The sequence below is a fragment of the Cololabis saira genome, chromosome 16 (genome assembly GCF_033807715.1).
Source record: "Cololabis saira isolate AMF1-May2022 chromosome 16, fColSai1.1, whole genome shotgun sequence".
NCBI lineage: Eukaryota > Metazoa > Chordata > Actinopteri > Beloniformes > Belonidae > Cololabis > Cololabis saira.
In genome coordinates, this window is record NC_084602.1 from 26,375,921 (window position 1) to 26,403,252 (window position 27,332).

The following is a 27,332-nucleotide window of genomic DNA, read 5'->3' on the forward strand; positions in this document are numbered from 1 at the left end:
AAGTATCTGGATCAAGCAGTCTGTTAAAGATAAATCCTCCCATCAGCATCTCTGAAACTCACTAGTTAACTACAGGAATTTCATGACCAGATACACACCAGTGTGGTGTTTTAACATTCCAGATTACTATAGATTAAACAATGAGATATTAGATTGCAATATTTAAAGGAGCTAACTTTGACAGACTGTCTTGTATCCATGCAAAATGTAAGGTAACAGACTGCTGACTGAAGTTTTAATTAAAGGAGACATATTGTGGGGGGGTAACATTATATGTGCTTCAGAGGACGTATTTGGGTGCCTGAAGTGACAAAATTTCGACATACCAAAACACTGCAACTTTGTCTTGGGAGGCCTGAGACTGAAAATATTCAATTCAGTGAAATGTTCAGATTTGCCCCCTAGTATGACATCACAGGTCCATATTTTTCATTTTTGTGGCTCTAGTGGCCTTTATTGACAGTGGACTGGAAAGGTGGGCAAAGAGAGAAGGGGAAGACATGCGGCAAATGGTGCAGGACTCAAACATGGACCTCCAGCAGTATGGGGTGTTTATAACCAGTTTATAACACTGAGCTAAACAGCGCCCCATCCACAGATCCAGTTTTGAGTAAAATTATCCAATAAAATTATCTAAACGTATCCAACTTACTATGGACTGAAATGGGGAACACAAACCTGTAACACCAATTTCAGATGTGCTAAACCCAGACAGAAAGGTCCACGCCCTGAAAGCAGGTGAAAAAAGAGCTGCTGTACCATAAATATTTGGTATTTAGAGCAAAGCACATCATTAATGTTTCACAAGGATGTAAATAAATAGAATCAACAGCTGAAAAAGAGGGCACAGCATGTCTCCTTTAATAGGGATGCAGGTTTTATCGGAGCATACTCCTAATAATAATCCTATATGCATCAAAAGTTTGATTGAAACTGATGTGTAGCAGTAATTTGAGAAATGGTTGCTATCATTATACATTTTTCTAGAAGATTTCCATAGCAAACGCTATTGTTGCGTAGCAAAAAAAGGATCTTCTGTGCTCTGTGATGACATCACCCTTAGGGCTTCGGCACAGGCTTCATTTCAAGCTGCTTTTGCCAAAACATTAGCTCTTGTTACTTCAGGAAATCAAGTCTTCTCCACTGCAGAATGTAGCTGGCATAATCCTACACTGCGCTTCAGTCCTCGAACACAGCCTACAAGACTTATTTCCATAACAGCAACACCTCCACTCTCATGTGCCATAAACCTTTAAAAACCACTAGATTAGCACCAAAGAGAACAATGGGTGTTGTAGACATGAATAGTGGGAGTTAACAGTTTTGCATGAGGTTTGTGTTAAAAAAGAAGTAGTTCAGTACATTTTCAAACGCAAGACTGCTGTATGCAATTTGCAGCAGGTCACAAGCCCCAGAAGGCTGCTATGGAGATAGCCTTGGGAGAGGATAATTAAATAGTGGCACCTGTGGGAGGTCCCACCTGCTGCAACTGCGACAGCCCTGCACAGAGCTCAACTTAGATTAATCACATACAACACAAAGGCTGAGCGTCTGACATATATATTTATATATACTGCAGTTTGCTCTATATTTTCTACCACATCTGCCCTGCTTCTATTTGAGATTCATGTCATACACATTCATTTTTGGTTTTTAAAGGAACCGCAACACTTTCCAGAAAATGAGTTCATATGAATTTTCTTTGTCACTGCAGGCAAACAGGAGGCTCAAAGGGAAGATGAGAGTACAAGCAAACAAGCAAACAATGTGAGTCACAAGAGTTCTGAAGTACAGAAAAACTTTATTGATGTTCTGTATTGCCTCCATCACATTTGCTGTAAAGTAAATGAAGCTTTGTCGCACACAGATTCAAATACAGCGTGAGCACTCCAAACAGCAAACAGATGGGATCACACCTCACGCATTTAAACGTACAGGCACACACAATTACTCCATCCTGATGAGCACTTGTGAAAATAAGGAGACAGATGCACATGAAAGTGGAGCAAGAGAGACCTTTCATACGTGTCGTTTAATGAAGGTGATTATGTAGATGGCGTCTGAACAAACAAGAGTCTAACAAGGACGTGTAACAAACAGCTGCTCTACGATTGTAGGTCCTACATTTCATTTCACCACAGGAAGTTTTAAAGGCCTCAGAGGTCATCTGCTTTCAAACTACTGGTCATACAGTAAACTAAGGCCCCTTCTCTTGTTTCTTTTTTACTAGCTCATAACATTGTGACCTGCATTTTGTTTTTCCTTCATGTGCTTCCAATAGATTCCTGTTGATTTGTAAGTTGTTTTATGTAACCTCAGCTTAAGCCGACGGGCTCCCCGCAGCACAGAGCTGGCCCACAGTGTTCCCGACAGCGGGTTACATAACTGCTTGATATACTGTAGAATTGACAAAAGACAAAAAACATGTTTGAAGAAAGAGGTCTTGAGTGGCTTCTTATCATACGATGCCAAAAATAAAACAACAGATTGGCAATAAATTAAAAGAAAACCATATAAGTCACAGACAAACATCAGTTTTCCATTTGCAAGCTAACATTCTCGTGTCTACATAAAAAAAAAACTATATATATATATATATATATATATATATATATATATATATATATATATGTTTATAATAATAATAATAATAATAATAATAATAATAATACAATTGTCAGTGCAGTGCATGAAATAGTTATTACAGATACCACAAAATTAAAGTACACTTTCAATATTTAAAGAGGCCAAAAAGCAAGGCACAACGACTGGCTGATTTCTCTTTTTAAGAGAAGCTTTTTCTAAAAAGGTTTTAGCTGTCTGTCATTATAATATCAGAGAAAAAATGAAAATACTAAAGAGTGAGTTTTAACTGAATCCCAGTGTTTTGACTCCAAACTCAAGATTAACCCTCATGAACCTGGATGATGTGTTATGAACATTCAAGTCTGTATGTTCCACTGGGGCCCAATGCCACAATTAAAAAAAAAAAAAAGAAAAAGAAGAGAGGTCATTACACCCTTCTATGTCAGGACTCGTTAAAGGTCTAAAAGCAGCTTGAACAAATTATACCATGAGAGGGTAATAAAGCATATAACTGTGAAAACTATAAACTAGGTTATACACTTGCTGGCCATAAAGGAAGAGTCACCATCTGGATGTAACCAAGCAAACAGGTGAGTCTCCACTGGAAAGGTATAGTGATTAAGCAGTAATTAATCTGTTTCAGCCAGCAACACGTTATGTACCCCTAACTTATTCAGTCAATGCTTCCTCATTCATTAATTCGACACATATTTTAGATCAGTCAGTCCTCGTATAAGGTGTGAAAGTGTGGCCGCTATCGCTCTGTGAGATAGTTTCATTGTTGCTGATGTGTGATGTTGTGCCATAAAACAATATGACGGAGTGGGATAGCAATTTGGCTGGTTTTAGACATTAGTCAGGACGGGAAACTGTGAAAGCTAGGCAACACGTCCTAAAAGTAAACACATATTCCTTGTAATGACGCTGAAACTGATATTTTAACATGGAAAAATGTTATTTGTGCTGCTTTAAATGACCATGTTGGAAGACACATCCTGTGATCATAGAAACAAGGCTGTTTCAGGATTGTTAAATTGTTGGTCTGAATCAAGCCAATAAAACAGCATTATTAAAACTTGTAAAGAGAGTGGTGAACCACCACATTCAAGGAAGAAATGTGGACAGAAATAAATATTGAATGATTGTGATCAGAGATTATATGAACATTTGGTGAAATCTTATGTGGATCTTATTAGGCAAACACACAGTAACCTCAGATGAACAACATATTGCTTTTTTCACTGTGACATTATACATATATGTATATAATGAAGGAAAACTGAAAAAAAGATGTGGGGGATACTAAGCATCCCTAGATCTACCTTTAGTAGCAATAACTACAAATAGTCCCTTCATGTACAGTATGTGTGGCTTTAGGGGTTTGTCATATTGTTGTTGAACATATTGTCTTACAATTGTCCTTAAAACTGATTATTTTACTTTTCAACCATCATTATTTAGATTTGATGTTGTGTTTTAGATGATTGTCCTCTTCCATGATTCAGTTTCGACCAAGCTTTAACTGTCCCCACAGATGGCTTCACCTTTGCTTCTACAACAGTCTGGTATACAAGAGAAAGGTCATTGTTGACTCAATGACTCAAACAACCCAAAATCATCGCCCCTCCCAACAACTCCACTTTGGTCTCTGGTGTCCGAGTGACATTTGCTCCAGAAGTCCTGTGGTTTGTCCAGATGCAGATTTGCAGTCATCTGTCATGTTTCGGTTTGTTTGTTTTCAAGAGACAAGGCTTCATCCTCTTAGGAACCCCTTCCAAACAACTTTGACTGACCTTGGAGTAAACTTCTGGGAAGGCTGGCCACTTTTTTAACCCTTCACTAATTACTGTGCAGCAACAATTGCCTCTCAAAGACCATTCCTTATGTCTTTCATTCTTGACATTCTGTTAACACACTTGAACGCTCCAAACAAGCAACCTCCTAAAACATCTGCTTTTATAAGTCTTCACACTTTACACTTTCTGATGATCAGTTCCTCAGGTCCTGATTAATACCAGCATCTCGCTGCAACGTACCCTCTTAAGTCATACGAAAGCCGTTAGTATCAGCCTCCTATTCTTTATTTCATTCGTGTTGAAAAAATAATGGCACAGTGCAAAAAGTTATATGTTGTTTGTCTGAATCTGTATTTCTACATTTTTACACAAAACAAAAAGAACATTGGGTCAAATGGAGGTTTTAACTGTTGCAAAACTGTAATCAAAGAAAATCAGCAGAGCCAGTAATTTGCGTGAGATCATTTCAGCATGTAATGTGTGATGAAAACTCAAGATACTGGGACTAAATGCTGTGTAACCTTCATAAAACTGTAAGGCTAATGGAAAAAGACTAAAGTTCACAGTGAATAAAAACTGGTATCTGGAGGAATGGGGAAAAGTCATATGGTGTCATGAGATCAGTTTGAATCTTTTCCAGTAATTGTGGATCAGGAAAAGAAGAGTAGCAGATGAAGTGGTGCAGCCATCGTGCCCAGTACCTCCCACACAAACCTGTGGGGGTAGTCGTGTGATATGGGCCTCCTTCAGTTGGTCAGATTGAGGTTCATATACCCTAAAAGTGATGTTACTTATGACCTCAATAAAACACCTGACCAAGTTCTTCCATAAATACATTTTTTTCTTCCCTGATGCCACAGGCATATTCCGACGTGACAGCGTCAGGATTAATCAGGTTCAAGTTCTGAGGATGGTTTGGGAAGAATGTGACTTTTTTCTTAGCCAGTATGTGAATTTAAAAAAAACATCCCACTGTTTCTGCATTCTTTCCTACTTTTTGTTAAATAAAGAATATAGCAAATAATGTTTTGTTTTTCCATCTAAGGTTTCATTTATCAAATTATGAGAACTTTAAGGCCTTTTTTGTGTCTTGATACTTAAAAACCTTAGACATGAAAAGAAGGTGTACTCCTTTTTTACATAACTATATCAACTCAGACAGTTTATAGTGATAACATTCAAACTCTTCACCTCTGCAAAAAAAAATAAAGCAGTTTATTCAAAATACCTTTAAGGCAGAATCAGCTACTAGTTCATTTGACTGTGGCTTAGTTTGTCGTCAAGGGCTACCTAAATTAAACTGATTCCTTATCTTCCTGACATGTACCTTAAAATGTTCATACAAATGTAAACATTCATTGATATTGCATTCAAGCAGCGTACTAACATACCAAACAATGTGTCAGTACACTGACTTGTTATACCCATAAAGTGCTTGGATGTGAACAAATTTAAAAAAAAAACACAACCCCCCCATTTCTTGTGTCAAATCTTAGATTGAAGAGGAGGAACATGTCGCAGTAAAATGAAACTGTGGTTTTTCTTGTAAGCCATGACCGCGAAAAGCATCCAAACGCAGTGTTTTGGTTGTTTTAGTATTTACATCCCAAAAATGTCACACAATCTTCCCGTGCTCCCTCGCCTGCAAAAAGGAAAGAAGCGTACACAAAAATGAACAACCAGAAGCGTTAGTTCTTTTATGTAATCAACAATTTATGTAACTTTTCCACACCACTACTCCACATGAATGATTTAACTAGGCAGTTATATATTATGTGTTTCAGTGGGTGATGGCATGAAGAGCTGTTTCCTGCACTCCATCAGACCTCAAAGGTGGTGGCTATGCTTGGATCAGAGCTGCAGTGCAGCTATTCTGCATATCTGTGCAAATCCTTTTAACTCCTCATCCATTTGCACCTCCACCACCCATCAGTCCATTTACACATCTATCAGTCCACCCACACATATCTCTTTGGCACTGACCTTGTCGCTGCTGGTGGAGTGTGTTGGGTGGTTTTCTCCTGACTCTTTGCCCAGGACAGACAAACTGGAGCCAAGGATTTCCTCTACAAACGAAAGAAAAGATTGGATTATTTACTGCGTCTGTAGCCCTCTTGCACTATTATCGAGTTATTGCTCACCTGCGTTTGTGTTGCTGATGTCGTTGCTCTTAGTCGGCTCAACAGGCTGTACGGAGGTCTCGTGTACAGAGACACCGGCTTTGTCAGCAGGGGTGGAGCTGGGAGCCGTAGAGGGGTCGCTTTCCTTTTGAGCGTGTTCAGTTTGAGACGACTGCTGCTGGGAAAGAGGAGGAGGAGAAGGTCCCCTTCCTTTAACCTGACAGCTACCATCATCACGCTTGGCACTGTCAAGAGGCTGCTGTGGCCTCTGCTTGCTCTTTTTTGCTGCGGAAGCATTTAAGGAGCCTCTAGAGTCTGAACTGGCAGCATCTTGAAAGTTTTGCTTAGCAAGAGGACTCTGGATGAGCTCCTCTGAAAAACGTACTCTCTTCTCTGAATTCCGGAGAGAAGAGGCTTCAGCCTTCTCTTGAACGGGGGTGGGCTCGCTGAGGCTGTTGGCTGACCCGTTCACTTCCTCAAGGGCACTCAGTGAATCTGTGCCAGAGGACGGCTTGGTTTTTGAGTCCTGATCTTTCGGTTCCTCTCCTTCAGTATTTAAGGCATCGAGTTCCTCAAGAAATTCCTCCAGTGTTGCATCAGAAGTCTATGAGATGAAACCAGAACACAAAACAAATAAAGCATTTTTTGTATTTATTATTGAATGGCTTTTTATTTTGTAAAAGTCCATATTTGCTCCTCACCTCTGGGTTCTCTCCTTCCTCATTCGGCTGCCATCTGAAAAATTCAGACTCCTATCAAATCATTTCAAGCAACAATATAAAACATGAAATGTGAAATTGATTCCTTTATATCAGTGAAGAAGGTGTTGTAACTTTTCACCATACAGCAGAGTCTACCTAGCCGAGTTTCATACAGCCCTGTTCCTAAAAAGTTGTAACGTAAAAAAACGTCAAATAAAAGTTATTTGTAAATCAAGTTAAAATCGAGTTAAAAATAAGGGACGAAGCTGAAAAATGACTCTTAGCGATCCATCTTCAGGTCATATGCACCTAATAAAAAGGTCACATTCGGATGAGTAGGAATCAGATGCAGGAGAAAAAAAGTAATGTTTAATAAACAAACAAAACCAAAGCACTGCAAAAGACAAGTAAAAACGTAAGTAAAAAACCTAAAACCTGACATGACACATGGAGGGGAGACCAATAGGGATCAGACGGGACAGGATATGCACAGAGGGCTTGATGAGACATGTGCAAACGATCAGGGCAGATGGGAATGAGGGAAGTCCAGAATAAACTTAAACACAAGGACACGGCTTTCAAAATAAAACAGGATGCAAATACAAAAACTGTGACAAAAAAACTGTTTTCTGAAGTGGAAAAGACAATGAGCTCACTGAGCAGAGTTCATTGCTGCTTTCACAAATAAAAATGAAGATTCTACCAAGTAAATCTTAAGAGCACTTTATTTTATTTTATTGCACTTTATTTGGTCGCAAGCATTTTTTTATAGAAAATGCGTAACATTCCTTTTGTGAAGCATAGACGCCTCATTCTTATAATAAAAGAGGGATTATCCATCTTTTTGTCTGCGCACAGGTGCAGCATCCGTGACAGCCCTGACATGAGCAGCTTGCTCAAATCCAAAGGACATGCGTTTCCGGGAATTTTTCTACCGTTCAGCCTCTATGCTCCACATGTCGGCAACAAACTCCAAGAAAGCCTCAAAGAAAGCTGAAACACTCACTTTATTTAAATCCAGGTTGAAGACACACCTGTTCTCAGCTGCATTTGATTAAAGCTCCAAATCTGCACTGTTATGTTTAAGCTTGAGTTTCAAAACTTGACCATACTTTAACTACTGTTTTTATCGATTGTTCTTTTTTTCCTTTCTTTTTGTTTCCTTTTTAAGTCATGCTTGTTATTTTCTCCCATGTGATGATGTTTTAAAGCTCTTTGAATCACCTTGCCTTGCTTGGGTCAGTATGTAAAAGACAATCGGGTAAAACTGGAGGCCCAGCATTATGTAAATGTTACAGAATATCAGTATTTAAAGACCTTGAAAAGGTCTTTAAAAACACATGCTGAAATAATAAATACATTTGGAATAACATATGTTTCCAGTTACTTTCCCTCCTGTAGGATGGGTGGGAGTTAGTTCAAATGAAATCAAATTAGACTGAACTACTCGTTTTGAGACAAGCATATCCGGATTATGCACCTTCCACAACTCCCACCCGGGACTGAGATCTGGAAGTACTGGAAGAGGGCGATACAGAGGACAAATACAAAAAAACTAAAGCATACAGAATGTACAAAACAGACAAAACTGTCCAATTCATGTTTGTTATGGTTCCAACATGCTGCTACCTCTAAGAGCAATGTGTCTCACGTTTTGGTGAGTGGTGTAAAAGGTCAACTGGAAAAGCCCAGAGCAAGTTGGCTGAAAGCAGAGCCTGTCGCCACCAATCATGGCTGAATTTGACTTCTCACGCATGTAGACTGGGACAAAAGACTCCAATTAAATGACCAGATCACGCTACAGCCTATTCTCAACTACACCATGCATGTAAACATACTGAGTGTTTCTAAACTCTATTTGTACTCAAAGTTGCTTTGGTCATAAAGCTTATGAATAAAATTCAAGGTATTCAAAGTGTTGGTTTTTTTCCCCCTCAGACGTAATAATACGTAATATTACACTTGAAAAGGGACAAGGAAAATTTGAAGTTCAATGTTTAATTCTGATGGACTGCAAAGAGTGGCTGTGACATCATCATTGCTGCATAATGCCTCCCCTCCAGCTCTCTGGTCTCATGGCTTTCTGAGAGTCTCTACAATGCTTGTGCAACAGCTTCATCACCCAGCACAGTACAGTACTTGTATACAGTACTGGTTTCACAGGCTGGAAGAGGAAAAACTGGCTGCGGTGAGCTGCAAATGAGTTGCCTTCTGTGTTATTTAAACAGCTGCAACAACTTCTAAATCAAGTCTCATGACATTCAGAGGAATTTGTACACAAGGGCAGAGCACAGGAAAACGACATGAGCTTCCCATGTCCCTTTTTATGAATTACATTAGCCAGATACTTTTCTAATTGAGCCTATGTTGTGAGACATCCCAGTGGGTTAATCAGGTTAAATATAAGGTATATGATCTATAGCTGTCACTAACCTCCTTGCCCTACCAGTCAGACGATCTTTGCCTTTTGCTTTGCTGCTCATCACAGGCACATTTTTAGCTGCTTTGTTTTTGCCCCGCTTGTCATGACCTGAGACAGAGGAAACAAAGAATTCAGCTTTCCTGTATGTTACATGCATACCCTAAGGACATTTTGGTATTTGTCTGGGCTACCTCTTGAGTCACTCCCTTGCTTCTGTTGCCCTCGTCTTGCATTTCTTCCACCTGGAACAATGAAAACACACTTCATCATCATGTTTTGTCATGAAATGTCATCCTGCTGTTTTTTGGCCGGCGTCCTACCTCTGCTGGAAGGCCCCCAATCTCTGTCAGCGAGGGATTTGTCTAAAAACCTAAAAGCAGAGGGTCAGGGTTTCAAAATAATGAATCACTTCCAGCTCATGCAGCCCATAAACAGGCTTCCTTGACATTCATTGCTGAGTCTGAATTTGAGAATTTGCAGAGGCAATGGGAGCTTTTTCAGCACATTTGAAATCTATTGAAACTATCTTAGCTGTTGCATAAAAAAAGAAAAAAAGAAGAAAGAAACGTTTCCTCTTGTGTTCTTACTCCAGGGTCTTGTTTGAGCTTTGCCAAATAAGGCAAAGTATTCCATCCCTTATCCTGCGCTATAAATAGCAACCCTCCCTTGTCTCTTTACATTTTGATGCTTTCTTAAACAGCACATTAATTTACTCTTTGTACTAAACCTTTGTCTGTTTGAAATCTTACAAACACTTCAAGCTGATGTGTTATATTTTGCTTCCTGCCACGTTGGAGGGCTATCAGCTGGAGAAACATGAAGCACATCTAACATTTCACAATAAGAGAATACTGTGACCAGATTTGATTTTAGTAATGCAAACAATGATGCTGTGCAAGTCAATCTGCCAACAATCTGCCAAAGTTGGTTTTGAGCAACAGAGGCAGTCCAGATGTCTCATCTAATGGACTGCTCTTCTGAAAAATTCCAGGTTAGTTTATTCAAAAAGTTTCATTGTCTTTGATAGTTCATAGTTGGAATTTGATACCACTTTAACGTCATCTGTGAAACATGACGCCGAGATACAGTTAGCCCAGTTTAGGATTGAGATGTAAATCTCTAGCCTGACTCCATCTCCAAGTTAAAAAACGTTTCCAACACGTGACTCAGCGTCTCTAACAGTCAAGTGAGTCGTACGTTACATCCACATCTGTCCAAACTCTTGATATGGGAGAGGTTGAAGGATTTTAAATAGGTGAGCAACCAATAAAGATGACAAGTTCCTCACTTTGTTTTTTTCTTTTTAACTTTGTCTTACATTAGACGCCGATGTGTAAGAACTTAATTTGACTTAAGGCAACTAAACAGTTTGTTGTGGCCACTAAAAACTTTGTGATTTAAAGTGTATTAGAGTGTGATGGGTGGGAGTCATCGCCCCACTCTCACGCCTTTCTACAAATGTCAAGTCCTAATGTTTTTAATTCTATGCCTGCACTACATTATGATGAAACTGACCCAAAGCCATGACTCATCATTTTGGTTCTATAAATTTGACACTAATTATAATATCAAGACAAAAAAAAAAAACATTTTGGTTCAAAACTTAAAAATGTGTAAGTGTTCAACAACAGTTTTTTGAAGAGTGGATTTGTACAAAATAAGCACGCAAGACATGACATGTTAAACAGTTACATTTGCCCGACCTCAGCCGGCCTTTCTACTTTTAGTCCAGGCTTATTTAATTATATGATTAATACTATATAATAAGCTTTTTTTAATCGAGAAATCTATCACGACAAAGAGTTAATGGCATGATGTAAAGGTTAAAAGATAATAACAAAGAACCATCTTGTTCTTGTTAAGAAACAAGAGGATTGAGGGAACATGGAGAGACTGCTTCAGGGGAGGAGAGTAACCGTATTCATTCACCATTTCCTGAATATAAAGTTTTCCTGCTTGAAAAGTAAAAAGAAAGAACCATCATATAAAAACTCATAAAAAGATGAAGATTATCCAACTGTGGAAGGTTAAGTGCTAGGCAGAAATCTTACATATTGTCAGATTTGTCCATGTCCCACGCCCGTCTCCACTGGCCCTTGGCATTTTTATGGCGAGCTACCCTCTCCTTGTCGATCTCCTCGCGCTCTCTCTTCCACCTCATATACTCCTTCTGCTCCTCCCTCGACGTGGGGACGTTGAGGTCTGTGTTGGCCAGCTGGTTCTCTGGCTCCTGCATGGACAATTAAACACCTCAGTGTATTTTAAAGGATTACAAAATGGCTAAAAAACCCTCAAAATGTAAATTTATCAAATGCATTTAAAGACTTGTTAGAAGGGACGAGCTCATGTTAAGCCTTGGTGGCTTAAAAATTTAAACTATGTGTAAACAATTAATTTAATGGAAGCAGGTTACTATCCAGACCAGTGAAATTAAAAGGGGGATGAACACATATATATATTTTTTAAATGTTATGCTTTTCACTTTATTTTTAAATATCAGCCACGGTCTCACTGTGAATAATAACTTGTTCTATCCCAGAAAAGTACAATGTACAGCACAAGCAAGCATCTTCTCTAGAGATGATTGCTTGCTATACAGAGAGGTTTGATCCCGGCTCTTTAACACATCAAAAGGCGCACGGGCAGTGCGGTGATGCAACAAAGCCTCAAAGTAAACCAGGACAACAAATAACGCTTCGAGAGAAATCATACAAAAGACCAGTAGTCTGCCAGAGAAAACGGCCTTCAGCTTGACCGAGGGAGGAGGAGAATACAAATCTGCTGCTCTGCAAATAACTTGCACAGTAAAAATGAAAACCGTGACACAAAGAAACCCAACACTGGTGAGAATTAGTTGTGTTTTCCAATCACATGAGGGGCCAATCCTAGTTGAGTAAACATGTTTCCTTCCTGTAAGCGGTTAATGGAGAACAAAACATCTGTGTCCATTCCTCTGTTTACAAGCTCTCCTCCTTCCCCAACCTCTGTGGTCCTCGGAGGACATCCGTACCCACACGGGAAGTGGCTCTTGCGTGCTCCAACAGGCCGGCTGCGGCTGCCACCCCACTCACTAATTAGGACTTTTCAATTTCTCTGCTCCCCGGGGCGTCGCCGGGGGATGGCCAGAGGCTGACACAGCTAAGGCGGATGTTACAAGCCCGGTCAGAGCTGATCTTATCCTATTGAAATGGACTGTTGAACTTTAAGACTTGTCAAGTAAAAAGCACCAATAAAGCCAAAGGTCGTCTGACTTTCATCCCTTATGTAACAGCTAGAAGAAGAAAAAAAGAAAAGACTTACTAGGCCCAGGAAAGATACAGAGCGCCTGGGGGAGCATGAACAGCATCACTTGTCATGTGGTGTATCTGCCGTTCTTTTGAAGCCCGTTCTCCGTACCTTCCTACCTTATTACACGCCTAATCTGTAAGACAGCTCTGAGCTACTCCACTGACGCGAGCACGTGAGCCAACAAGAGGCAGATCAGAACAAGCACGAGGAAAGAGCAGTGTGCATGGCAACGTGCTGATGAGTTTAGTGTGCAAATATGCATTTGCATTTCTGTCCGCACCCACATTTTTTTACTTAAATCATAGATGTGTGTGTTAGGGATGGGCGATATTTTACCGTTCACGATATATCGTCAAAAAAATTCCCCACGATAAGAATTTGTCATCTCGCGGTAAAAACGATAAATTCCCGTTGATGACGTTTTTGTGTAAAGCTGATTTATGGTTCTGTGTTAAATCCATGCACAACGTACGTGAAGGAAGGAAGGAAGGAAGGAAGGAAGGAAGGAAGGAAGGAAGGAAGGAAGGAAGGAAGGAAGGAAGGAAGGAAGGAAGGAAGGAAGGAAGGAAGGAAGAAAGGAAGGAAGGAAGGAAGGAAGGAAGGAAGGAAGGAAGGAAGGAAGGAAGGAAGGAAGGAAGGAAGGAAGGAAGGAAGGAAGGAAGGAAGGAGCCAAGAAAGAAAGAAAGAAAGAAAGAAAGAAAGAAAGAAAGAAAGAAAGGAGCATAGAAAGAAAGAAAGAAAGAAAGAAAGAAAGAAAGAAAGAAAGAAAGAAAGAAAGAAACGAGCCTAGAAAGAAAGAAAGAAAGAAAGAAGCCTAGAAAGAAAGAAAGAAAGAAAGAAAGAAAGAAAGAAAGAAAGAAAGAAAGAAAGAAAGAAAGAAAGAAAGAAAGAAAGAAAGAAAGAAAGAAAGAAAGAAAGAAAGAAAGAAAGAAAGAAAGAAAGAAAGAAAGAAAGAAAAATTCTCGTTGATGACGTTTTTGTATTGGTATTTTTTTTATCGGGATAAATGCCAGAAATTATCGTGATACATTTTTTAGTCCATACCGCCCATCCCTAGTGTGTGTCAGCGACAAAGAGAAATGTCCATGTATAAGTATTGATGAGTGTGTGTGTCATCATCGTACTTGGAATTGGTCTGATGTTTTGTGATGCCCCTCTGGGTTCTTCCACTCCGACTTAATCTCCTCCTGTCAAGAGATAAGAAAATGAAAAAAATGAAGAAAAAAAAACACAATATTTGAAGAGTAAGGGTGACACAGCAACAGTTGGCAGTCAATTAAACACGGTTGTAACGAGTCACTACATTGATACCATAAACAGTAGGAGGAAATCAAGGAAAGGCACTGAGTCACTCTCTGAGGGAGATAAAGAGGTTTACACTGCCTCCAAGTGGTTTAAAAGTGTAACAGCATGATTACGTTCTTGGGCCTCACTCGTCACAGTAGACGACACATCACAAAAAGTTGAACCCGGTGGTTAAGACTAGGGTTGCCACCCGTCCCGTAAAATACGGAATTGTCCTTTATTTGAGAAAAAAATGTTGCGTCCCGTATTGAACTAATACGGGACACGATTTGTACCGTATTTTCATTAACTTTTACACCATAATCTAGTTGAATTATTGAAATAAATGAACCTTTACACCATATTCTAGTTGAATTATTGAAATAAATTAACTTTTACACCATATTCTAGTTGAATTATTGAAATAAATGAACTTTTACACCATATTCTAGTTGAATTATTGAAATAAATTAACTTTTACACCATATTCTAGTTGAATTATTGAAATAAGTTAACTTTTACACCATATTCTAGTTGAATTATTGAAATTAATTAACTTTTACACCATATTCTAGTTGAATTATTGAAATAAATTAACTTTTACACCACATTCTAGTTGAATTATTGAAATAAGTTAACTTTTACACCATATTCTAGTTGAATTATTGAAATAAATTAACTTTTACACCATATTCTAGTTGAATTATTGAAATAAATTAACTTTCACACCATATTCTTCACCTGTAGGCTATATTATACATCTGGGTCTGGGCTGATGTGGACATACATAGCATAGGAGGATATTTCAGTTGCTAGTATGGTTGTCTGTCTGTACAGTCATGCAAGTTCAATGCTATTAAAGCACTTTAAACTTTAAATCAAAGCATTTCGTTTTTTCATATAAAATAAACACATTTTTATTCAGTTTAGAAGTTTTGGGGCTTTTTTTTTTTGGCTCCTGCGCTGCTGAAATCAGGGCGTCCCTTATTTCTATTTCTGAAAGGTGGCAACCCTAGTTAAGACACTCAAGTGAATCTTATCACAGGTATATAATTAACACATTCATAGCTGAAACAAATCCTGTGAGCCAAATAGATGAGTCATGTAGCAATTACCAGCAACACTTGGATGGCTGGGACGAAAATATCAACAAGCACTAGATAACTTGGTCTAGCAGTGCACCTGCAGCCATTAACACCCACATATACACTCACACGTCCACAGACCTCTAACTACCTTTCTTTTCTCTTCTCCACTCTCCTACCATTCCCTCCTCATCTCCCTCTGACTCGTTTCTGGCTCCCCGCCAGGCTCTTCTCTTTGGCAGCATAAAAAGCCTTTACAAAGTGAGAGGACCAGTTGAATGTTAATTAGATCAAATCATCTTTTTTCAGGGTGCTGAGAATGGGCAAACAATCATGGCCGAGGAGAGCAGACCACTTAAACCTTCAGCGAAGAGACGGGGAGGCTGGAAGCGAACAGAGGGTTTCCAGGAGATACCCCCCCCCCCCGCCCCACCCCAGCCCTCGCCAGTGTCTTTCTCTCCCATGAGTGTGAACAGACAGTCTTTTCATGGGTTACTTTCAGACATTACAATCTGCCAGGGACATAGCTCTATAACCACGCCCCTTTCTAGGGTGACACACGCACTTAAAAAAAATGTTTTACGAGAGTTTGATGCCAAATATTTTGACACAAATATTTTCAGACTAATATTAGACGGATTCACAACATGTTCTCCTGCCGTTTCACAGCAAGTGTTCTTGCCGCTGCTCTCAAGTTAAGTGTTATTGGTTATGTAAACAGTGACCATGTGATACATTGGTCTCTGACACTGTCAGACGACTGGTGTGCTGAGAGGGACAGAGCTCACAGGCCAGAAATAAAATCAACAGAACAGTGTGTTCAGTCCGTGGAAGTGCTGCACATTAACCCTCCAAACCAGAGTGTGTTTGTGTATAACATGGTGAGGATCAGCTGTCTGTTCGGCAGTTTATTGATTGAGCAGCCTGTGAAAGTGTGCCTTAGTGTAAGTGTTTGCGCCAGGGATCAGAATATGGGAGAGCAGCTGTCCCAGAGTTTCTGCATACCCGGAGGGCCTGAGATCAGTGACAGGGTGGCACTTTATTGGGGGGGCTCTGCCTGTGTACATGTTAATGTTAATGTCTGTGTTAAACACTGGATCTCAAGCAGTGCAAGGAAAATTACATTTATTTAAAAATATAAGTAAACATATTGAAAACTTTTAATATATATCAACAGCATCTAACGAGCTGATCCAGGTTTCCTATTTGAAGCTAGGGAGGAAGCACTAGTCCTTAAAAGGCCACCAGAGGCTCCAAAAGTGAGGCAATCTCCATTGAGTCCAAAATATACAACTTTACAGAGAAATTAAACATATTTACTGGCTTTTAAAAAAGACAAACAAACAACAGTTTAGGCTTATATGAGTGGATTTAACATCCATGACAACTTAACATGGGGCAAATGTATATGTACTAGGCCTGTGTTGAAAAAATCGATTTCCCAATTCTAAATCGATTCTCATATTAATTCCTAAAAATCGATTCATATGTCTAAAGATCGATTTTTTTTTTTATTTTTTTTTGGGGGGGGGGGGGGTATTTTTATTTTATTTATTTATGTTTTGTTTTTTTTTCATCATTACATTACAACTTTTGGTTATTTTTTTGTTTATCTCCAAAAAAGGAATGTTTTGTTGGACACGAGAATAACTAGTGCCATGTTTTTGCCTTTAAATATGTTTAAAGGTATGAAAACATTAAAGTGTTGCATAAATTGTCTATATTTCATTACTTTATATACTGTCTTGGGGTTACATTTGCAAAAAATGCTTAAAACCAAATGCTCAAAAATTAAAAACTAAAATAGACCGAAAATGGAACAAATAAAAATGGAATGTGGGAAAAAATAAAACCGATTTCATCCGTCTCTGTTTCCTCCCTGGATCTGTTTGGTAATTCTGACCCACATGATATTTCTGAAAGCAGTTATATCAGCATTCTGGGAGCTGATTGGTCCTTACAGCATCATTAGCTGCCAATACTTGCTGTTTAATCTCAATATAATACTAGTAGTAATATTTTGATTAATTACAGTCATATAATTCATGCAACAGCTCAAAAAACAGTTTTGATAACACTAACCCAAATCAATATCAGAATCGAATCGAATCGGATCGAATCAAATCTTGATAATCGATTCTGAATCTTAAGAATCGGAATCGAATCCATTCTTGACATTTGAATCGATCCCCAGCCTTAATATGTACTGCATCAGGTGGCATTAGATGAAGCTGTAATTGCATGCATAGTTGTTTGTTGTTGTTTTTTGATTGATAGGTGAACTCAGGCTGGTGGTAACCAAGCACCAATAATCTTACCTCCATGTTGAGGCCAACCTGGAAGTAACAAAAAGTTGCAGTTCCTGGACTGACCACTGGAGGCTGGTTCAAAAAGTGAGTCAATCTCTTTTGATGTCTAACTTTAAAGCATAAATTTACAGCCTGGTTCAAACAACAATTGGGTCTCCATAGTAAAATCGTAGATGATTCTGGGAAGGGGAATCTTTTTTGTAGCACGTCAGGTGAATTTATATCTAAGTTTAAATGTATTTATGGCACTCAGCTGGGCCAGTGGTAGTCATTATCCAATCAGCAGTTTGTACTAACCCAGTGTCGGCTAAAAGCAGCATCCTTTCTGGTTTTGCCCCTGAGACTACATCTGGAACGTGATATGCCAATGCAAATGTTTGCTGCCAGCTCCACAGCCCCTCCAGCGTGGGTGGATGAGGGTGCTGGTACCCTGGCTAACTTTAATTGACATATTTTGGGCGTTTTCCAGTCAGCTTCCTGAGCCTGTTTGTTCCACTCAGTTGCTACATGGTGGAGTACAGTACAGTACATAGAAAAGCGGGTTCAAAACCTATTGACAACATCACAGGTCTGTCCAGTAATATTTACAGTGTACTGTATGCAGAGCTGGGTAGTAACGAGTTACATTTACTCTGTTACAATTACTTGAGTAAGTTTTGGGAAATTGTGTACTTTTAGGAGTAGTTTTGAATCACTATACTTTTTACTTTTACTTGAGTAGATTTGTGAAGAAGAAACTGTTCCTTTTACTCCGCTACATTAGGCTACGTTGAGCTCGTTACTTTTCTTTTATCCCTTTTATCCGCGTACGGGTCAATCTCATGACATCACTGGGTGAAAAATGTTTGTTTTTGCATGTTTTGTCACATATACAAAGACTCAAACACACACACAGAGTTTATATGAGTTCATGGGCTTGTTTCTAGTTCTGCCTGCGGAGCCTGGTTAAAAAAGAAAAGTACAAAGGCTTGAGATTTTGTGCTACTTGTCCTTGATTTATTTTTTTATTCTGTTATTATTCTATTTATTTTATTATTTATTAAAGTACTTGAATTTACTTTAAGATTATTTAAATGTAAGCTATTTTTTATTAATCTTAATTAATTTTATTATTTTATTGATTTAATTTGCCTGAAGATGATTATTTTGTACTTTTGTCTGTTTGAATGGTTGTGTTAAAAAAATAAATCAGACGTTACTCAACAGTTACTCAGTACTTGAGTAGTTTTTTCACCAAGTACTTTTTTACTTTTACTCAAGTAATTATTTGGGTGACTACTTTTTACTTCTACTTGAGTCATATTACTCTGAAGTAACAGTACTTTTACTTGAGTACAATTTTTGGCTACTCTACCCAACTCTGACTGTTTGCCCAGTTTTAGATTAACCAGGGTTGGCAATGGTCATCTCAAGCCAATATGGCGTCGTCCAGAGGCCCAGAACTGAGGCTTCAAGCAGTCAGAAACACAAAACCGTAGTCACGGTAGGAAGGAAAAATTTCACAAAACAGAAAAAAGCTTTGATGTTTAAGTTTTGAAACTGAAGGCTCGCTTACTAAAGTACCCGGCGTCATGGGATATTATTTGGTGCTGTAATAAAATATGATGATCAATAAAAAAACTTGAAAATCTGATTCTACAGATCATTTGGGTTGGATGTGGATCAGGAAGCAGCGCAATCATCTACTTTACCACTAAGAGGGTCGGTGGTGCGATCTGCAGCTTCCCAAGTCCACATGAGGAATTGACCTTGGGTTAGAATTTCATACTGATGCTGATGCATTCATGTGTGAATGTTTGTGTAACAACCATACAGATGAAAGGCAGAATGTGTTTTTTAGTGCAAAAAGCGCTTTAACGTTTCGACAGGACCACAAAAATGTTATATAAATGCAGTGCTTTTATCGAGTGAAGCAACAGCTCTATTAGCAGCCTAACTTTCCTGATCCCACAGCAGTAAATCACAATGTCAGTCAGGCCCCTGTCTATTGTTCTCCATCACCAGAGGGGAAGGGCCAGCCAACGTGTCTGACATCTATGTAAAACACATGGGTGCAGCGCGAGAGGATAAACAAAGGGGAGATTTGAGAGCAGGGCAGACACGTAGACTGAGCAACAGCAGGGAGCGCGGGTTTATGATCACTGGAGTGTTCGGTGTGTCTGAGTCAGACCTGTGCTGCTGTGTCTCTCTTGGTCATGTGAGGCAGCTGCTTCCCCCTCCCATTTGACTCCACATGCCTCGTCTGTCCGTCATCTGTGGGGCTCTTGACGTCTGCGGAGCCCGGTTTCTTCTCTGGCTTCTCCCTCACCACCCTCTTACCCTGGAGAGTCATTTAGATGTGTTGGAGCATGACAAGCCTTGCAATGTGCGTTGCAGTAACAAGGTTCCAATCCTGTTAACATTCGACTTGAGAAAAATAAATTTGTGTTTACTAATTTGTACACTTATGCAGAATCTCAGTCATGCAGGTCATGTTAACTCTAAAAGGCTTCAATTAAGGAAACTGGATTTGGTTTTCTTTGATCTTGAAGAAATAGGCTGGGGAGAGTGGGGGGCATGCTGAGATTCATGGGCCAGAACCGGCAACATAAGGACTGTCAGCTCCATACGTGCAATCTAGGGGTATCCCCCGTAATTCCATTTTCTATATAAAGAAATGCATGCAAAAATATGTCAGTATGTTATTACACTGAACTAATATGCATGTATTGTAAATGTGCACGCTAAACAGATGCAAGTTGGTGTTTAAATGGTTGAACAGGCTGGATTAACATAATAGTTACCATTTGGTACATTTTTGCGTCTCTTTTTCAGTTTAGCCAAGTCACACTTTTCAGCCAGAAAACTTCTAGCATTATTCCGGCTGTTTATTACATCTATGTTTAGGTTTGTTACATTTATTAAATAAGCACCTTACAGGGACAGATTTCACTAAATCAGTTTCTTTCACCTTTACGTAAACAGGCATGGCAGTTGGTTTAAAAGTAAGACAAATATCAAATTTCCATTAAAACTTCCACGTAATTTTCAACTGTTTAAAGTTTGAATTGCGCACAAAACAAAAACAAAAAATGAGCAATCAATAACTTTAATAAAAAAAAAACAATAACCTTATTCATGTTTAGCGGAACTTACAGTAGTTATATAACTAAGTTTTTCTTGTTTTTGTTTGTTTATTTTTTAATTTAAAGGTTTTAAGCATGAAATGTAGCGGTATCTAGTGGTGAAATTACAGATTGCAACCTACGTGAAATGGATTTGGTCCTCCTTCCCATTGACATCAATTTCAATGTACCTTTTTTCCAGCCATGGTGACCATTAGCTGCTTCCTGTGGCCTCGCCCAGCACCCTGCACTGGGCTTCCTCCTCCGCTGTCAGGTCCAGGATCCTCCTGTCCTTTCTCAGATGGTGACCCACTGCTAGGTGGCTTAGTCACCACCACACGACTATCCTGCGAGCAAACAAAGAAAAGACCGGGTTATGAAATATTCATGCCGTTAACAGCATTTGTCTCACTGTCAACTTGCCCCCAATGAGGGGGTTATCAGCTCTGCCAGTGCTGCAGACACTCACACTGGTGGACTTGCTGATTGTGATGGTAAGATCATCTGCTTTGCCCTTCTTGCTCTGCAACGACATCCCTTCATCTTCTGCTTTTTTCCTGTCCTCCTCAACCTCCTAAAAACAAGTAACCACAGAGCTGATCAGGAAGCCTCTCGGAGCTGAACTCTGATTTTGGAAATGACATGAGCTTCTTTTCCTGCAGGCACCTGTCCCTCACCTTATACCTCTTCATCAGTGCCTCGTTCTTCCTGCGGAGAGCCTCGATCTTTTTGTCCAGCTCCACATCCTTCTCCTGATCCCTCTTGGGCTTCATGTCACTGTCTGTCTGGGAGGAGAAAAACCACCTTATTAAGTACTATAATTATAATTTTAAAAAAGCCCCTTTTAAATTTCATCCAATCTGATTTGAATAAACAGTTTTGTATTTGAACTGAAAGTATGAAAAATTTCTTCATAGAGACATTTTTCAGATTTGATATCCAACCCCCGGCCCGTGGCCCGGTACGGGGCCGTGGGTCATTTGCTACCGGGCCGCAAAGAAAGAAAAAATAATTTCTGTAGCATCCCCGACTGATGATGGTTGACTCTCAAACTGATGGTTCACAATGTTTTTATTCCTTGGAAGTACAGTAAATACACTGCAATTCATTCATACAGACCGACACAGCTGCTCGCTCGGTGGGTAATAAAGCTACCGTTAACCACAATACATGAGAGTAACCATGGCAACCAAACTCAAGCTGTACATAAATACGGCATCAAATTTGCAAAGAAAACAAATCCTTATCAGCCAGGTGCTTTTTGTGTCAGTTAGGCTCCACTTTAGCATTCCCGACACTCGTTTAGTCTTGCAGACACACTCTCTACTGCCGTTAAACCTTTACCTTTACCTCTAAATATCAGTCTCCTTAATATATAACAAATAAAATAAAAGCCTGGCTTTAAATAACGTTAATGAGAAAACAAACATACAAACACATTTATAGACATACTCATATTAAAGGTAATTTACAATTTCCATTATTTTATTTGATTGAAAATTATGTTTTATTATTATTATTATTATTATTATTATTATTATTATTATTATTATAGAGAAAATACCACAGTTTTTAATGCAGATCTTGTCATTTTATTTAGTTTTTATCAGCTAGACCTTTAGATTGGGCCGTGAAAATATTGTCAGACATTAAACCGGTCTGCGGTACAGAAAAGGCTGGGGACCACTGAGTTACATTATATTTATTAATTTAAAGAAAAAGAAAAAAGCTGAACTCTCTGAAGTCATAAATGTCTAGATGCAAGCAGCTGAAAAGAACTTTGCCAACAGAAAATAGTTTAAAACCAAGATTATTTTTGTTTCTTTGAGGAGCAATAGTAGCTTGGAATGAGCAAATATGATTCATCAAACAAAAGAAGTGCTGTGATTGAATAGCCATCCCAATTCTAGCGTATTATTTCTCTTTAAACTATAAATATATCATATCAATACATAGAACAATCACTTTGTACAAACCTCATAAAACAATTTAAAAAAATGAACTACAAGAAGCTGAAGTGCAAATCCCATGATGCCCATGTTTCACCACTTCAATAAGACACAACGTTAACAGGTCCTCGTAGCCATCACAGATGGATCATTCATTACAGAGCTCAGTTACACATATGCAGAGCATCCTAATCATCCCGGTGCAGTCAGCAGGACACGCCTCCTCACAGCACATGAGGCCCAAAGCTGAAAACCTCCGTCTTCACTATTGGAGCAGCAGCGAGCTGTGTGCTAACTTCACTTTAACCCCTTTCTGCAAACATACGATGGGACGAACAACAACATCTGCAGAAAGACAGTGACCACATGTCTTTCAGCCTACTGTAATTTCATGTTCATCCCCAGTCAGGTGTGGGTCATCTGACTGCAGCACAACTTTAAAGGTTGCATTTTTGGGGGCAGAAGAGGAAGACATTTCCGTAGAAATTTTAAATATTTTTTGTTTTTGGATTTTCCCTTATTATTTTTTTTTATAAAAAAAACTTTAATATCTTGCACCTACTGGAGGTATTAGAGGGTCAAGTCTTCAAAGGGTCATCTTACAAGCTTGGCACACGTTTCCTTGCGAGGTATCTTTAAAGGAGCATGAGGCAGGATTTATAAAAAAAATTCATATACGTTTTAAGTTTTCTAGTAATAATGTCAGATGAGGCATTCCAAACCAAAAAGAATGAGCCCTCTAGCGTATCTCTCCGTTGCCTTGAACAGGCTGTGTGCTGCAAAATGTGCTGCAATTCCGGAACGGAATTTCCCGCGCTGTCCTGCAGATGTGACGTCAAATGACGCTGCATGAGCGTTCTCGGCGGCGCACGAGTAAACATTGGATACGCGTTTGAGTCATGGAGGCAGCTTCAACTTGAATTGGGACTGAAAACAGATGCTGACATGGCACATTTCCAACTGACCAGGTAAGATAACATTGTAAGTCATATTTAGAGCTTGATTTGAAAATCACATGAGATTACACACGCGCTCCCGTGCCGGCTTCGCTGTTGGCTGCAGGAACCCCGACGGTCATTGTGGCGCTAATGAGTCTCATTTCTTATTCTTGCCTCATGCTCCTTTAACCATTCTCGGCAGAAATTAAAAAGTTCAACCAGATTTCAGAGGGAGCACTAGCCATGTTTAGGTTCATAAATAGATAATTTAGTGTGTAAAGGTCCGGATCGTTGTGAAGTCAGTCCAGGATGTTTCCAGAGGTTTTTTAAAGCCACTCCTTTGGTTTCTTGACAGTTTGTGTCAGGCTGTGGTCTTATTGAAAAGTGAACCTTAATTCCAGCCTGAAACCTGAGCATGCTTGAAAGGTTTGTCATCCAGGATTTCTTTCTATCTCTATTTCTTTTATTGGATTGGTTTTCCTGTCCTTGCCACCAGAGAAACAGTGCGTTAGTGCCATAAAGTTTATCCTTGTTTTGTCAGATGTAGCAGTGTTGCCAAATGCGCAACCCACGCGACCCACTGACCCACATGTGTTGGATGAGAGGATTTCGCACAGTTTAAGAGTAAGTCTTGTCCCTTTTCACTCCAAGGAGGCTGTCATGTGGCTTTCAGTGAGGAATGCCTCCTCTCCACCATAAAAGTCTGATTGCCAGACATGTTGTCTTCATGATTATCCTTGTGTGGTTCCCACACCTCCACAAAGGAACCGGTGGTTCATTGATAAGCTGTCTGAGCACGGCGGTCAGACAGATAACCAATAATGTGGCGGATTACTCAGCTCGGCTGAGCACAAATTTAGGAACCAACCTACTGATACAAAAATCTGTTATGAGTCCGTGACCATTTCTGTCTGCAGTTGTCTGCAGTTGCACTGAGATTTAATTCACATGCACTCAGTCCTACTTGAAAACGACACCAACCAATGACAGCGTTTGGAGATCTCAACTCACTCAGTTAAAGCACACGTTGTGTTCTTTTGAATCAGCACTGGCATCATCAGCTGTTATTCACAGCTCTGGAGAAGAGACGATAACGCTGCCAAATACAAAAGTTGCCACTTCTGTTTGTCGAAGCTGTGAAAAACATAATTCATGTTGAAGAACGGCGTTCTCCACACAGCATCTGTTCCCCTCTGGGGTCTTTACAGAGATAGGAAGTGGATGGGCCAAAAATGAGTCATTCGTGTGTCCACTGTTGCCCCAGAGACAATGCAACAGTCAAGGTTGCTTTTATGTGATATTACTAGAACAGAATGATGAGTCACTGTTAACAAAAGCACAAGGATCAACACCATCTCTCCATCACTGCTGCTGCTACACCTGCAAAGAATGGCGGCCACTGAGATGTTGGCATTCATTCATCTCACTGAGAACTGACAGCCAGAGACGTCGGATCTCTTCGTAAACTAACAACAGCTAACACTCCCAAATGCATCCGTGCGTCTAAACCAAGCATGAGAAAAGTTTGGACTCACTCAGAGCGGCGGCAGGCAGGAACGTGGTTACCTCAGAGCTCCTAGTTGTCAGGGTATCCAAACACAACAGACCATGAGAGCATACCACCAAGAATAGGCGCAGTGGAGAGATGCACTGCTGACTGGAAATCTCAGCAAGCCCAATGGCGGCCTCCACCAACCAAAGCAGGGACACTCTGCGTGGGGACGGGAACCCTCCGAGTTCTGATGGCGGGTCCAGCACCGGGGACAGCACGGCGAACGTGCACACACAGAACACACTGAGATGTTGTGAGCCTGCCAGCGGACAGACAGCACCCATGCGCCAGACGGGCGGGCAAAAGGGGGAAGGAAAGGGCCCGGAGGGAGAAAGCTGCCAAGCCTTTTCTCCCTACCCAGCGTTCCTGCCTCCTACAGGAGCGACAGCAGGGGAGAGAAAGAGCCAGAGACACTGGTGAAGCGCTGTGTGCAGCCTCAGCTGAATCTGCGACAGAGCAAAAGAGGAGAGAGGGGGAACCTTACACCAGAGAGAGGAAAGAGGGGACGGAGAGAGAAGGTACTCACGGGTCTTTCCATGTCAGCAATGAGAGCTGGGCTGGATCCAGGCGCAAGGCAGCCGAGGCGGCGGAGAGGGCTGCCTGGAGTCGACGATCATGCCTCAATTACAATGAGCCAAGTTGGGCAAGCAGCCAAGACATCTAACAAATGCACAGAGCTCCCCTGTTAACGGATTTCACAGCACCCACCCTCTTGTCCTCCCTCCGACTCTCCAAACTCCCACCCTCCTGTTTGCGTGCTCTGGGAAGCAAATGCTCTCTCCCTTCCTCACTTATTTCAAAGCATGCTGGTTAAATCCTGTTACACTCGCTAAATTAACATACAAACAAAACAAAAAATAACATTTCTCTATCTATATGTGCCGCGTTGCCTGATGACAGCTAGGCTGCGACCCCAAATAAGATGACACATGAACATGAAATTCAGTTTTTAAACCAAAGCCTTTGAGAATTAACAGGTTCTGCAGCATATTCCTCCAATACTGTACTGAATTTAAAAAAAGTAATGATACTAATACAGGACCAGCTTCACTCTTCACCATGTCAATTAATACAGCTGGCCAGCCTTATTGATACCATCGTTCATATCAGAGATGCTTTGACAAGTGCATTTTCCAGAAACCGATTTTTTTTATGTGCATATCCAGTACTGAAGCTTTGAAATCCAGACGTGCCACTATACAAGTCGAGACATCGCAAATGAGATGCGTGTGCTGCTCGTTCCCAACAGCTGTTGGTTTCTCGAAGGTCCAGACTACTTGTTAAGAGTACAAAAGACGCTTCCTAAAGACTGCAGGAGGGGGTCAGAGGACACAGGATTTCCCACAATCCCTCATACGTAGCCATTTTGCCAAGTCTGAGTGGCAACGAGAGACAAACGGGCAGTCTGGCTGTCAAGTGGCACGACGAGGGCAGCAGCACTGGACTCAATGAATGGTGACTTCTCTGTAATTTATACTGTCTCGCAGAAACAAGCACATGCTTGAAAGCTGCCAGTCCGAGTGACTAAATGTTTAACACGCCTGAGTCCACAAAGTTTACATTTTATAACTGCGTAAATCTGCTACTGACCAAACCCTCTTTTTTTTAGTTTTACATTTCAAGTATTTTGATGAAAGTTTTAATGCGATTTATTTTAAAAGATGCAAACTAAAAGGACCTGTCTTCTGCTTTTAGCTTTCCCCTTTAGGTCACCACAGCGAGACAGTCTGACCCCGTCGTCCTCCTCTCCCACTCTTACACCAACGAGCTGCATGTCCTCTTTCACCACATCCATAAATCTCCTCTTCGGACTTCCTCCTTGCTGTCGCCCTGGCGGCTCTTTCTACCAATATATCTATTGTCCCTTCTCTGCACATGACTTTTGACTTCTGCTGCTACTCTCTTGTCACACATCCCTCCAGACACTTCTCTCCACCCACTCCACCCTGTCCACGCTCTCCATTGTCTTCAACAACTGGCCCCAAGTACTTCATCTCTTGCACCTTCTCCACCTCTACTCTTGTAATCATAAACTAAAATGTCAATATCTCACAACTGTTGCGAGGCGTAGTCGAGTTACTCCCTGTCTTGAAGTCATAATAAATTAATCACTTGCATTTGCAGTGAATGAGTTTAAGAGTTTAAAAAAGAGGCACAGTGCATCTCCAAAGTATTCACAGAGCTTCATTTTTTGTTAT

At 40.2% G+C, this 27,332-nt stretch overlaps 1 protein-coding gene across 1 annotated transcript; it reads right to left on the minus strand.

Annotated features, from left to right (window-relative positions):
• Window positions 1-1,798: 1,798 nt before the first annotated feature.
• LOC133462873 (coiled-coil domain-containing protein 9B) lies at window positions 1,799-25,828 on the minus strand. The gene is made up of 14 exons (XM_061744342.1): window positions 25,661-25,828; window positions 21,373-21,480; window positions 21,165-21,269; window positions 20,887-21,042; window positions 19,762-19,911; window positions 14,038-14,100; window positions 11,677-11,855; window positions 9,946-9,995; window positions 9,817-9,867; window positions 9,637-9,733; window positions 7,204-7,237; window positions 6,524-7,106; window positions 6,366-6,448; window positions 1,799-6,024 (listed from the first exon to the last, which is right to left on the minus strand). Exons 1-14 carry the CDS (start codon window positions 25,670-25,672, stop codon window positions 5,998-6,000), a joined length of 1,698 nt encoding a protein of 565 aa, XP_061600326.1. The 5' UTR covers window positions 25,673-25,828; the 3' UTR covers window positions 1,799-5,997.
• Window positions 25,829-27,332: the final 1,504 nt, after the last annotated feature.

What these genes read in the sequence shown, in the direction of transcription:
- LOC133462873 (XM_061744342.1), bottom strand. An exon ending in CAATCAGCAAGTCCACCAGT is followed by an intron (nt 21,043 to 21,164) that starts GTGAGTGTCTGC and finishes GTTTGCTCGCAG; the next exon opens with GATAGTCGTGTGGTGGTGAC. An exon ending in TCACCATGGCTGGAAAAAAG is followed by an intron (nt 19,912 to 20,886) that starts GTACATTGAAAT and finishes ATGACTCTCCAG; the next exon opens with GGTAAGAGGGTGGTGAGGGA.